General features: G+C 40.5%; 1 protein-coding gene across 7 annotated transcripts in view; it reads left to right on the forward strand.

Moving 5' to 3' along the window:
* The window catches only part of nap1l4b (nucleosome assembly protein 1-like 4b), a 186,201-nt gene extending 173,690 nt beyond the window's left edge, over positions 1-12,511 (forward strand). For 6 of the 7 annotated variants that reach the window (XM_072518954.1, XM_072518960.1, XM_072518958.1 and 3 more), the window contains one exon: positions 11,512-12,511. In XM_072518954.1, coding sequence (XP_072375055.1) covers positions 11,512-11,550 — 39 coding nt within the window. In that variant the 3' untranslated portion in view covers positions 11,551-12,511. Of the gene's footprint in view, positions 1-4,059; positions 4,099-11,511 lie in introns of all 7 variants that reach the window. The other variant, XM_072518959.1, reaches the window with a different exon arrangement.
* Positions 12,512-15,150: the final 2,639 nt, after the last annotated feature.

A 15,150-nucleotide genomic window follows, 5' to 3' on the forward strand; every position in this document is an offset into this window, starting at 1 on the left:
AAAATGCATCCCCTCATTTATCCAAATTAAATTTCATCTGCCATTCAGTTGCTCAATTGGTCAAGCTCACCCTGGGTTCCATGAGATTTCACCTTTTGCAACAACCTACCATGCAGTACCTTGTCAAAGACCTTGCTAAACTCCATGTAGACACCGTCAACCACACTGCCCTCATCTACCTTCTTGATCACCCCTTCAAAAATTTTCATCAAATTTGTGAGACATGACTTTCCCCTTACAAAGCCATGCTGACTTTTCCTAAATAGCCCATGCTTGTCTAAATGCCTGTAGATCCTGTCCCTCAGAATACCTTCTGACAACTTACCCACTACAGAAGCATGGCTCGCTGGTCTGTAGTTCGCAGGCTTATCCCTACAGCCCTTCTTAAACAAGGGCTCAACATTTGCTCCCCTCCAATCTTAAGGCGCCTATCCTGTGGCTGTCGATTCAAATATCTCAACTAGGGTGCTGGCAATTTCCTCCCTAGCCTTCCACTACGTCCTGGGATACATTTCATGAGGTCCCTGGGATTTATCTATCGTGATCCGCTTTAATACCTCCAACACCTCCTTCTCTGTAATATGTGCACTCCTCAGGACATCACTTTTCATTTCCCTAACATTCGTGCCTTTCTCAATAGTAAATACTGACGAGAAATATTCATTTAGGACCTCTCCCATCCTTAGGGGTCATAGTTTGAGGGTAAGGAGTAAACCTTTTACGACTGAGGTGGGGAGAAATTTCTTCACACAGCGAGTGGTGAATCTGTCGAATTAGCTACCACTGTGTGGATGAGGCCAAAATGTTGTGTAATTTCAAGAAGGAATTAGATATAGATCTTGAGGCTAAAGAGATCAAGGGATATGGGGAGAAAGCGGGATCAGGATATCGAACTTCATGATCAGCCATGATAATGAATGGTGGAGCAGGCTCGAATGGCTGAATGGCCTCCTATTTTCTGATCCTATGTTATTTAGTAGAGCAGTGTGTGAAAGGAGAAAGCCATGCACTTTTGCAAGTAAAATTCGGGGCATTGATGTAGAATTTTAATCAGAGTGGTTTAAAGTGGAAGACAATACCTTTCAGAAATTGGGAGAGTATAAAGTTACCTCATTATTTGGAGATTCCAAAATTAGTAACCAGCTTTCAGGTTTGTTTTGGTATCTAATTTAAACTATGCTCCTCTTGTCTCATTTCTAGCTATTTTTTCGCAACTGAATTCTAATGCTTTCTGAAGTTGTTTAAGTTTTTAACCCTCATGCGGTACAATTCCTAGGCAGTTGCTTTAATCTTCCCTCAGCCACTTATTCAGATGGAGATTTTTTGTGGTCTTGTGGGGCTAACTTGATTTCCTCTAAATTTTAAAGGTAATTTAAGCAAGGTAAATTTATTATTATGTCAGATTTTTCAATCCCGTTCCCGGGTCACTGTCCGTGTGGAGTTTTCACATTCTCCCTGTGTTTGCGTGGGTCTCACTCCCACAACCCAAAGATGTATAGGATAGGTGGAATTGGCCACGCTAAATTGCCCCTTAATTGGGGGGAAAAAAATAATTGGGTACTTTGTTTGAATTTAATGTGTCAGATTTTGGTGGGAGCAGATTCTAGGCTTTAAAAGCTGGCAAGTTCTTTCTCACCACAGGGAATGCACAGTGCAGGGTCCCTTGTTATTGCATGTCACCTTTTAGGAGCATAAGATCTTAACCCCTATGGTTTCTCTACTGCATGAAACAATTTTTGTCATATCTAGTGGTGTGTAATTCTTTTTTCTATAAATATAGATTACCCAATTGTTTTATCCAATTAAGAGGCAATTTAGCGTGGCCAATTCATCTACTCTACACATCTTTGGGTTGTGGGGGTGAGACCCACGCAGACACAGAGAATGTGTAACTTCCACTCGGACAATGGCCTGGGGCTGGGATCCAACCCGGGTCCTCGGTGCCGTGAGGCAGCAGTGCTAAACACTGTGCCACCATGTGTCAAGTTGTCTGTAATTCTAATTTGTAGCTCTGCAAATTTCTCGATTATACATAGCAAGTTGGTTGATGCTGCAGGTACATTGAACTGGAACTAATTTTGAATAAGTTGAAGAAGCAGATGGAATACAAAATCTCTGGGTGAAGTTCCTGAAGTCCACTCATCTGTAATATAAAGATTTTAAGCTCCTCCTTGATATATCGATATTAATAACCAGTTTCTTCCAAGTTCCTTGTATACTATCATAATGCCTTTAACAGTTACTCGTTTCAATCAACATGTCACAATCCGTAGATGGTTTTATTTATTTATTAATTTTTATAAATTTACAGTACTCAATTATTTTATTTTTTGGCAATTTTTTGGGGCCAATCCACCTAACCTGCACATCTTTGGGTTGTGGGGGTGAAACCCACGCAGACACGGGGAAAATGTGCAAATTCCACACGGACAGTGACCCAAGGCCAGGATTCATACCCGGGTCCTCAGCGACATAGTCCCAGTGCTAACCACTGCACCACGTGCCGCCCCCTGTAGATGGTTTATAACCATAGTCTTGTAAGAGAATAAGATTGATGTTTAAACTACAGTTCAGTTATATAACCAGAGTTCTAATTTTTGAAGTCATGTTAATATCTGATGTAAATAAATCACCTGCCAATACGATCTCACAAGTATAATTTTCTAAAACACATTGTTAAATTGCCTGTGCAGTTATAGAATTCCTACGGTGCAGAAGGAGGCTATTCAGTCCATCAAGTCTGCACCGACCCTCTGAAAGAGTGCTGTCCTTTCCTGAAACATACTGCACCTGGTATTATTATGCAGCCATTTCTCCTAAAGCTAATTTTGTTGATGGTACCTAAGTTGGACAGCTGTCCTTCCCGAAAACACTGTCCTGATGGCATTGCAGTATTTCCTCATTGAGCAAATTGTTTAGACAGAAATGGGATCTTCCGTCTGCTGTTAATTAAAAATAGTACGGCGCTTGAGTATTGTTGAAAAAAAGAGACATGTTGAAGTTTCCTGTCTTGCACTCATTGGGAGACTGCAAGAATACCGATTATATGGGGAAAGCAACAATTTTGTATGAGAGGAAAGTGCTGATTGGTTGACAAGTAGACTCTTGTAGAGGCTTTACCATGGAAAATGCACCAGGTGACTCACCGTCAGCTGTCAAGTGTTGCTTGAAATCGCCTGGTTTAAATGTCAAACAATGCTTGGCAGTTAACTGTCAGTCGCCTGGTGCATTCTCCATGGCAGCAGCTCTACCAGAATCTACTTGTCAACCAATCAGCAATTTTTTCTCATACCGTATAAATTGTTTACTCCTTGCGTTGGTATTCTTGCGAAGTGTCCCGACTGAGTGCAAGTCAAAAAGTTTCGACAAGTCCTTTTTGTGTTTTAGCAATAAAAGTAACAATTTGAATTATCCTTCATTTGTTTGAGCACTTAATTCACATTTTTGCTGTTTATATTTTTTTAACAAAGAAGTGATGTTGCTTTATCTCTATGCACTGAAGCACTCGGCATGCAATTTAGAAAATTGCATGTGCGAAACAGCAATGTTGTTACTCTGCATAATTGTGTTCTGCATATTCTGGCATTGTGACAGAGCGCCTCCTAAAAATGATGGTTCACCAGAAATAAGGATGGTATTTTATTAGCTGTTATACCATTGGAAACTGAGTTTCATCTTGGTACGTTCCTGGCTAAAGAAATTACAAGGAATTTCTTATGAGATTAGGTTAAGAGAGGTCATTGAGTGCTGCCATTACAATTCACTAATCGTAAGTTAATATGGGCATGTTACGATATAATGTTGCTCATTACAATTAATAGATTATTTTATAGTACAAGAAAAAATAATTTGCATTGCCCTAGTAATCATCTGTTGGTATCCAATCTGACCAGGCCTCAGTTATCACTGTTACTGTCCCCACCATACTACTTCATTGCTTTGATATTCGTGGTCAGTACCTGACAGACTTGGATACCTTTTAGAGTTTGCCTAGCCCTGATTATTTAAGTTCAGTGACATTAATATTGCCTATTTTGTTCTGAATTTTCCCCTGCTTAGGTATAATTCATATCTCAGTAAAACAAATTTCGTTTCTAGGTAAGGGAATTTTCTGCCTTATTTCTCTGATCACCCTTTGCTTAACGTTGCTTTTTATCTTTTAGTTACAATTGAACTCACTTTTTAAAGCTGAACCAATTTGATGTGATTTGAAATTTTATTTATATTTCCATTTTAGATTAATTTGATTTGGCTATATTACTGTATTGTATAATTGTAGCTTCAGATTTTGGTCTATTCGTTACCATTCTATAGTAATGAATTGTTTTAGAAGTTAAAATTAATCAATATTCTGCAAGCCATTTGATATAGAAAGGATTAATGTTGATGTGAAAGGCATTCACATTTGTGTTATCAAAGGCCTTTAAAATAGAATTTTTTAAAAATCAAATTGGTTGAGTATGAAGACCTGAGGTGAAAACAGTCACGGAAGGAGATGTCTCTTCTCAACTCGGTAGTTCTGGTTTTAATCTTCACTTAACCTCCATCTTTTTTATGCTCTTGAATAAATACCAGTATGGTGGCATACTGAAACAGCTTGGCTAGGGTTTTTGATCCTGGTGCACAGATATTCAGCATTATAGATGTTGGGTTCAATAGGATTTGCCTGAATGTCACATGATTTGAACCAAATTGGCTGCACGCTGGTGTCTTTAGGGACTCCAGGAAAAGAGAGAGTGCCCATTTGACACTTTTGCTTTAAGACATGTGTAAACATTTTAGCCTTGTCTGTTGCACTCATGACCAAGTAACTGTCAAGTTGGGAGTGAGGGTAATCATGTAGACCTAGTTGGCAGTCGCGTTACTGGGTTGGTGAGGTGGTCTCCTGGATTCATGTTGTACAGTTTTGATGCTGTTGGTTCACAGTGTCTTAACTGTCCAGTTTTTGGGCTACTAAGTCCTACTTGGCACATAATGAGGTGTTCCTTCACAGATGGCAGAGATTATAGCACACCTATTAATATTATTACAATACTGCAAATCGGGTAGATTGGAGAGGAAAATGTTGAGTAGGATATTTCTAAAGTATTGACTCTGTCAACTGACTGGCTCACTGTAACAGCAAGGTTCAGGACCTGGTCATTGGTGCTACCAAATAACCCTTATGGACATTGAAATCCTCTACCCAGGAGACTTTTGCACTTTTGATTGCTTCTGTTATATTCATTGAAGTAGAATAATGATTCCGCAGTTCAGGGTGCAGTCAATAGTAATTACATGGGTTTTCTTGACCTTTTGTCCTGAGACTTCATTAGTTCCAAAGTCCATGCTGACAAGTCCAAAGATCACTGACAATATGCCACTCTGACCCCATTTCTGCATGATCTCCACTCTTCTATTGGGACAAGACATACCTAGATATGGTAGAGGATATTTGGGATGTTGGCTGCTTGGTAAATATGACATGAATGTGGGATGGCTCACCCAGGTATTAGTGCGGAGAACTTTGTACTTTTTTCCCCCAAGTCTGATGCCTGTCATTATTGTCTGATAATTCTCTTCTGATTCTATTCTGTAGTGTTTGTTCTGCAACAGATTGTCATTTTTGGCTGCTTTAGGGAGTATTAAGAGCCAACCATACATTATAAGTCTCTGGCTATGAGTAAGTTAGACTAGGAAGGAATGGCATGAAGAATATTGATGAACCGATTAGGTTTTTACAATGCTGATCAATTTTTCTAAATATAAGTTGCCACATTTATTAATTCAAGTCACAATTTACCATTGTGGGATTTGAAGTTCGACTTTAGGTTGCAAAGTCAGTACCACTAAACTAAATAAACATTCCCCACCCACAAGCCGTCCTAATCGCTTGATGCTCCTTTTGCAAAGTAGTGTTCAGTAATGGTGTTGGATCAAATTAATTCTCTGTCAGTCATTGCTAATTTGGCTGACTCTTTTGCGTCCATTTTCATTATATTAGAAAGTCTTGGATAATTAAGAAACGAGAGACACCATATGAGCAAGTAGCAGGAGTAGATCATTCGGCCCCTTGAGCCTGTTCCGCCATTTTAATAAGATCAAGGTTGAACAGATAGTTATCTCAAATCTGCATTTCCCCTACCCCCGATAACGTATCACCCCCTTGCTTACCAAAAGTCTGTTGTCAAAGACTCTGCTTCCACTGCCTTTTCAGGAAAAGAGATACAAAGATACATGTTCCCCAGAGAAAAATATTGCCTCATCTCCGTTTTACATGGACAATCCCTAGCTCCAATAGATGTATTCAAATATCACATTTTACATGGACAATCCCTAGCTCCAATAGATGTATTCAAATATCACACCAGGCAAAGGCTGTCACATTAAGTGCCGTTTTCTACCTTCATCCTTAGTGAGATCATTGTTACAAAGTTTCAATCTTGGGTTAGACTGAATTTATAAGATGCAGCGAGTTTTACGAACCCTCTAGATCAAGTATTAGATTCAGCTCCTGGTTCTACTCTAGGATGGAATGTGCATCTATGTGGAATTGGAATAGCCACTCCTTTTCTGGAAACAGATTTTTGTATTCATTTCTCCCTTTACCTGATTCTGCAAGCTCTGCATGAGATACAAATGAAGGTAACAAATTAGGAGCAGAAGTAGTCCATTTGGCCCCTTGAGCCTGCTCTGCCATTTGATAAAATCTTGGCTGATCTGATTGTGGCCTCAACTGCCGACCCCCTGAACTGCACAAAACTTGTTCTGATCAACCATCACTGATTTCTCACAATGAAAAGAACCAGCTTTGCTCAACCCTCCCAGTCGGGAGTTTATAACCCACTTCCAGAGCTGCAGTACTTTTGACTGGTAGCATGGTTATTGAAGGATGTTGTTTGCTAGATCATGTCTTCCCTCGCTGAAGATTGAGACCATATTCAATTCCATTAAGAGCTATCACATTTAAATGGTATAGGTTTTCAGAATTAAGCATGACTAGGCCTATTCTCTCAGCAATGTGGCAGGTTCATTTATGGTCTAAAATATCTTTAGAGATGAACTGTATCTTTAAATTTCTTGTTTTAATGCAAGCTTTATGAAAATAGTCTTGTTATGGGCCAGGGTTTAGAGAACCCCAAAGTGTATCATGGAGTTCACCTGACCCACAACTTTTAATAGATTGTGGTATGGGGAGCATATGGCCCACTCAACAGGTGTGGTACAGCAGAAATGGAAATGTTTTTTTAAAGCAAAACGATGTTTATTTTATGAACTCAAGTTAACCTTTTTAAAACAAACAGTGAACATCTTAGCAACCATTAATTCAAGTACACCCCCAAAGAGTACAGCACTAAGTAATGCTTACGCTGTCCTTTTAACATCCAGAAAACTTACAAAAAACATAACCTTTAACAGAAGCACATCAGGTTAAAGTCACTACTGAAAACATTTATAATTCTGAGTTCACCAAATGATCAAGAGATGGTCTTTTCATTGCAGAGAGAACAGCAGTACAGCTGCTTTGTCTGACTTCAGCTCCAACACTGAAAACAAAACTAAAACACACCCTGCAGCAAACAGCCTAAAACAAAAGTAAAAAGCTGACGGATAGCCCAGCTCCACCCACTCTCTGACATCACTGCAGTAATAAGCACCCATTTCTTAAAGGTACTCTCACTACAGATATTTACATGCACACCCATTTCTTAAAGGTACTCTCATATGACAGTCTGAATATGCCTCCCTTAAGTGAACCCTTAGTATACATCAAAACTAGCATTAATTTTGACCTTCCGCTGATGAGTTGTAGGATTAATGTATCATTAGACCCCATGTCAGGAAACAGACGTCTTAGCTTCTCTTAAGTTGAATTTTACTGACAAGTGTCTCTTGAGGCATCCATCACCAAATCTAGCAGTACCACATCAAATGTTATCTGACCATGCTTTCCACTGCCAAAAGCACCCAGTACAGCAGAACCATCTTGAAGTGGAAAGATAATCCCATGTACTTGTTTCCATTACCAACCGACCTCTTGAAACCCTTCCCCTATCCCATCCTCCCTTACCTCCCAATAGCAAGTTTCAGTTCATGTAATTTTTTGGCATTTAGCTAGAAACCATTTGTTCACTGGCCTTTCTTAATTCCCCTTACCCACCAAGCGAAACCTCTCTCCAGGCTCCACATGCCCTAGCTCTTAATCAGCATCTTTCACACAAATCCTCATCCCCTCGTCACAGTCATCTTATTCATTAGACCCACCTCCTACACTTTTGGCTCCATTCCGACTAAACTGCTAATCAACCAACTTTCCTTGTTGCCTTCATGCACACTGACATTGTGTTTCGTCTCCTCAGGTACTGCCCCATCCCTTTCAAAGCTTCCATTGCACTCATCCAAATTTCATCTCATTTCCAACCTTCTCATGAATGTATTGTGTCCTGCATCTGCTTTTCTTTCCTGCAACTCCCTATGTTCAAATGTCTCCATATGATCGTTATTTCTGCAGCAACACCAAAAGACTAATTCCCCTTCCCCTGTGACTGACTATCGTAGGTTATTCTTCATTGAATTATTTGCACCCTTATAATGTGAACAAACTATCTTCCAGTGTTAATCCTTCAGCTCAAGCAGACTATCCTTTTTTTTTAATAAGGTATTTTTTGGCATTACAAACAAGAACAGTATGAAAACAGTGTACAAAGAACAATAAACATAGTGCAAACACCGACACCCATCCCTCCAAGACCTGCCTATTTAACCCCCTATTCTACGCTACCCTAGCCCCCCCTTCCCTGCAGACGATTAATTCTCCGCAAAGAAGTCGATGAATGGTTGCCACCTCGGGGCGAACCCTAACATTGACACTCTCAAGGCGAACTTAATCTTCTCCAGGCCGAGAATCGCCATGTCGGTTAACCAGGCCTCCAACTTCGGGGGCTTTGAGTCCCTCCAAGCTAATAATATCCGTCTCCGGGCTAACAGGGAGGCAAAGGCGAGAACATCTGCCTCTTTCTCCTAGACTCCCGGATCTTCCGACACCCCAAAAATCGCCACCTCTGGACTCATTGCCACCCTTGTTTTCAATACTCTGGACATAATGCCTGCAAACCCCTGCCAATATCCCCGAAGCTTTGGACACACCCAGAACATGTGGACATGGTTCGCTGGTCCTCCCGCACATTTTACACACCTGTCCTCCACCCCAAAGAATCTACTCATTCGGGCCACTGTCATATGGGCCCGGTGTACCACCTTGAATTGGATCAAGCTGAGCCTTGCGCATGTAGCGGTCGCGTTGACTCTGCTCAACGCATCCGCCCATAAGCCGTCCTCATCTCTCCCCCAAGCTCCTCCTCCAACTTATGCTTCAGCTCCTCGGTCTGCGTCCCCATTAGTTCTTTGTAGATGTCCAAGACACTACCCTCCCCCACCCATCCCCTAAACACTACCCTATCCTGGATCCCCCTTAGTGACAGGAGTGGGAAGGATGGTACCTGCCTGTGCAAAAAGTCCCGCACCTGTAAATATCTGAAGTTGTTCCCTCTTGCCAACCCAAACTTCTTCTCCAGCGCCCTCCAGCTAGAGAAGCTCCCTTCCTGGCACAGGTCCCCCATCCTCTCAATTCCTGCCCTTCGCCATACTCAAAACCCCCCATCCAGGCTCCCTGGGGCAAACCGATGGTTGTCACATATTGGGGACCAAACCGATGCTCCCACTCAAGCAGACTATCCCTGCCTGGTTCCAATCTACCCATCCAGTCAACCAGAGCATCTCCACCACTGACTTCCTTGCTGTGAAGTTTCTGGAGTTCCCCATGGATCTGTCCTTGGACCCCTCTTCTCCCTCAGCTACATGCAACATGGGATCAGTTGAAAATACTTGTGTCTATCACTCCATCGCATCTCTTAATCACTCCATTGTCAGACCATTTATCTAACGTTGAATTTTAATGAGCATTAATTTTATTCTCTTCTGCTTTTGCCACTGATTTCACTCACCACTCGGGCTGAACCAGACTATTTGCATTCTCTGCCCCTTATTGAACTCAAGATCTTCAGAAATTAATTAATTTCAGCTTAAAAACATCTAATTTAATCTTTAGCCCTACCTCGGCTCATTTGCTGCTGCAATCTATAACCATATCTTTGTCACCAGTACACGCAGCTATTCTAATACAATTCTGGCTGGCCTATTTTCCACCTGCCATAATTTAACTCTAATTCAAAACTTGGCTGTCCTATCCTATCCAATACAAATTCCACTTGTCCATCACTTCCATTTTTACTGACTTACACCAATTCCCAGTCCCTCGTGTTCAATTTAAAATTCATGTCCTCATTAAATTTCTTCATTGTTTTGTCCCTCTTTATCTCTGGCATCCTCCCTCACCCACCCTCCCTAACCTCCCATGCTCTCCATTCTTTGGACCCTGACCATTGACCAGTCTTCCCCACCTTCCATCATTAGTGGGTGTTGTCTTCAAGCCCCTTGAACTATCGAATTACTTACCTAAGGTGCCCTCTTCTTTCCCAAGTCCCCATTTATTTCTTCCTGTAAGACCCATCTGATAACCCACAATTTTAGTCAAGCTTTTGATCACCCTTTCCCAAATCACCTTGGGTTTAGCATCCAACATCCACCTACTGTAAATGGTCTTGGGATGTTTTACAACAATGGCACAATATAAATAAAAATAGTTATGCATTAAGTATCACTTATATATTCAGTGAGACATTACTGTTTATATTTCTACAACAGGGGACAGTACAGATTGGTGAGATTTGCTTTCCCAAATAGGCCCTCCTTTAATTTGGTACAGCTGTGTGTGAAGTAATGATTACTTGCCTCAAGAGTTGTCATTCTTTAATTAATGGCAGTTTTCACCCCTTGGGATGATCATTCTCAGAGTTGAGTTTGAAAAAAATAACCTGACTGTAGGTTGAAAAGAACTGAGCTATTGAGCAAATCCTAATACAGAATTTGAGTTTGGGCAAGGGGAGTGTTTTTAGATGAGGACAAAAACCGTGAATTAGTCCATATTGGACAAATTTGTCCAGTGTGTGAGGATACCATCAGTCTAAGAATTGCAAAGACCTTACAGAACAAGTTATACCTTCCTAATGCTCATGTTTCTGAAAGGAAACTTAAAACTAACCTGAATCAAGTTGCATTTTTCCACCAGAAAAATAAATTATTGGAAATATTCAATTCATTAGTGAATAAATTGGAACTTCAAATGTAGTTCTGCTTTTTGTAACGTTAGACTCAGTTTTACAACAGGGTGGATTGGTAAGACTGCAAAGGATTATACCTCTTTTCTCTCGCTCTCCATTTGGCCTCCTAACATGCTTCAGTACTAAAACCCAAATGGCTGTATGTCTCCGATGCTTCTACTAACTTTTCCTCAATTCCTCGTTCAGTTGGATTCTTACTGTCCAGGCACTGGATAAGGTGTGTGCTGGAGCTGCAGATAATCCCCATGCAGAGAAGAAGCATTCACTGATCAGATATTTTTCTCTCTTGCAGAAAGAATCCAACCAGCCTGCTGAATGCAAGCAGCAATAGGAGCGTGGTAACCAGGAAACACCACTGCCTAGAGACTGATGCCATGTGATAAAGTGTATCTAAAATACTCTTGTGCAGTTGAGGTGACCCCTCCCCTTCTGCAGCACAATCTTATTAAGCTAAACACTATGTTTTAAAATGCATGGGTTGCTCTTTAACTTCAGATTTCTTTTTCCTACTTTTGGCTTACTTTTACAGTGGAAACATTACAAAATTCTCTACTTCAAAAATACAGAAGGGTTTGAAACTGTGGGGTAAAGCAAGCATGCATTCTGCAGCCTAAACAAACACTGGTATTTTGAAATGTAGTGAGTTACACGCTTGTCACTTGCAAATAGGGGCAGCATTGCTCAGTGGTCAGTGGTGATTTTCATGGACTTCTGAGGTGCATCTTTCCTGTGCTGCCCAATGTTTGTGAGCAGCCACTTAGTTAATAGTTAAGCATTTCCTTTGCCATTAATATTTATATTTAAATGCATTTCAAAAGCTTAATTTTCTACAAAAAGATTTGACTGCGCTGCGGTCACTATTGCTGTTTTAATCCAAAATAGTAATGGTTAACAAAAAATATATATATCTATATATATGCAGGGAGGCTGCTCTGAAATCTTGCTGTCACTGACTTATTTATTACTGTTATACAGAACTTACCAACCAGCACGTTAAAAAAATCCTATTACCTGGACACATTAGCTCCAGTTGCAGTCACTTCATCTCCAGAAAAGATGCACATTATGATGTTGTGGGAGTCATTACCAGTTTTCCTGTGGAAGTAAAATCTTTAACACAGATCTATTTTTTTTTTTAATTTTTATTAATTTGAGTGTCCAGCACACAGCACTGTGTCCAGGCATAGAGTGCTCCAGCCTTACCTTGTTCTACACAGTTGTAATGTACCTTAATATGCTGTTTTCAATTTGTACAGAATAGCCAGAGTATTCTAATAAAGTTGTGCAACATTTTTGGAAGTGTTTTCTTTTGTGTTGGTCACCATTTGGATTATTTGTTGGACATTCTTTTTAGATTGGCTCCATGAAGTACTTCATTTTTAGAACGCTAATATAAAAATAGAACATTTCTTTGAGACTGTACTTGAATGGTGAGTGAACCAACATGAGGAAGTTACCTACTTGACCACATCCTGACAAAGCAATCTGTTGAGATTTCTGTTAGAATTGATCAATATGTCCTCCACATAGTGCTTGTACGATATTATCTTGTCTCCACAGCGAGGACATCTTCTGCCATGCTGATTAATTTGAATTCAGGGCTGGACTTCCATGCGTTTGTGACCATCCAACAGTAGTCTAATTGTATAGCACCACAATCTCTAGCCTCGTACCCAACAGGTACCTTACACCTTAATCAAGTCAGGAAACTAAGCGAGTTTGATGTGGAGTGTAGAAAGCTATGCCAGGAACAATGCCAAACATAGCTTTGGATGAGATACAAACCAAGTAAAGCAACTACTATGTGAAAGATAAAAGCAATCAACTATAGACTGAATCCGTGTCTCAGCCAACTTTTGTAGACCTACTACATACAGCACTGGATAGCCAGGCCACAAACTGGAGGGAGGAGGCTTCATAAACCTGCCTGTCAACCTTGCTGGAACAATGCCCAAGCCCAGCTGTAAATCTGCCGTCTATATGCCAATGTGGAAGATTATCCAGCTACATCTTCTCTGTAGAATAGAGGATGCCAATGGGACAGATTATTCAATCTTGCCAGTTTGCTCCTAATCATCAGCAAACCATTTTACGCTGATTTTTCAATGACTTTTCCTCTGTCATAAGATTAGGAATGGTGTTCTTCCATTCTCAATTCTTTTGATAATGAAGCAGCCTATATGGGGTTTGCCAACTATTAAATGTATTGGTGGAGGTTCAATCATGACTTGCCACCTTGCTCCAGCCATTAGTGGGCCAACACATACATTCTTGTGATGTAGTGCCTTCTTGTGCCAATTGGAAAGCAAAAAGATTCCTTACTTGATTGTTAGCCAAACAACCTTTATTTTCCCATTTTAGATATTTTTATATATGCCGAAGAAAAATGTTTCAAAAAGACTACACCAAAAAATCTGTCCCAATGATTTTCTCCACTGTTGTACACAGCAGTGTCCTGGAGATTGATCTTTCAATTCCTGGAGAATCCAGGCTAGTCCTGGAGAGTTGGCAACCCTGAGCCTTCAGCAGACTTTGGATAGCACTCTGATTTTGTCTGACAAATGGCATAAAAAATCTATGGCACAGAGGTAACCCTTCAGCCCATTTTGTCAGCCGGCTGAAAAGGTTATCCAGCTTAATCCTCCATTCAAACTCTAGTGCATAACTCCTAAAAGGATATACATCTTGAGTGTATATCCAAGTATTTATTTAAAAGCAATGAAAAATAATGCCTCACTAGCCTTTCAGGCAGTGAGTTACAAGCCACTCCCACACTCCTTTGGTGGAAAAACATCCTCCAACTCCCCTCCAACCCTTTCTACCATTACTTTAAATCTGTCCTTTGGTTATTCATCCCGTTACTAATGAAAATATGTCTTTCCTATTCGCTCTATCTTGACCCATCCTAATTTTATGCTGAACCCCATTGCCCCCTTCAAGACACAAAAACACCCCCAACCATTATCTTCCGTTTCCTGCCACATAGCCCTTGAATTCCATTAACCCCTGCTTTTCTGACCTGTGCAATGTGGGATCTCATCAAAATCATTGCTGAAATCCATGTAAATTTCATCAAATGAGCTACTCTCATCAGGGTTTGTTGCCACTTCAAAAAACATTTTTTAAAATAAATTTAGAGTACCCAATTCATTTTTTCCAATTAAGGAGCAATTTAGCATGGCTCATCTACCTACCCGGCACATCTTTTGTTTGTGGGGGTGAAACCCATGCAAACGTGGAGAATGTGCAAATTCCACACGGACAGTGACCCGGGATCGAACCTGGGACCTCGGCGCCGTGAGGCTGCAGTGTTAACCACTGCACCGCCATGCTACCCCTCCACCTCAAAAAACATGAAATCAAGTTAGTCAGAAATTATTTTTCTTCAGCAAATCTATACTGACTGTCCTTGAATAATCAATGCCCTTCTGAGTAATCCATACCCTTCTAAATAATGATTTATACTGTCCTTCTGATGTTTTCCAGCAATTTTCCCACAGCTGAAATTACACTGGCCTGTAATTACCCATTCTACCACTTCCTCCCTTTTGAACAGCAATAGAATGCTAGTTGTCCGCCTGTAGTCAAGGAGGGTTGGAAAATGATAGACTGTTATTTCTTCCCTTGTTTCTATTAACAGCCTGGGATATATTTCTTCCAGGTTTTGTGATTTATTCAATTTCACTTTATTTTCCATGCGGAAATTCATTTTGGGTAACTATGCTCATTTGGCTTTTTAATGTTTATTTAAAAATTTCCATAATAAACAAAGTTTGGAAGCAAAAACAGGAAGGACGATTACCTGAATGGTTGTAAATGGGGAGTGTGCAGCGGGACCTGGGTGTCCTTGTGCACCATTCGCTGAAGGTAAGCATGTAGGTGCAGCAGGCAGTGAAAAAGGCTAATGGTATGTTGGCCTTCATTGCGAGAG

Source organism: Scyliorhinus torazame, chromosome 10 (genome assembly GCF_047496885.1).
Source record: "Scyliorhinus torazame isolate Kashiwa2021f chromosome 10, sScyTor2.1, whole genome shotgun sequence".
Classification (NCBI taxonomy): Eukaryota; Metazoa; Chordata; class Chondrichthyes; order Carcharhiniformes; family Scyliorhinidae; genus Scyliorhinus; species Scyliorhinus torazame.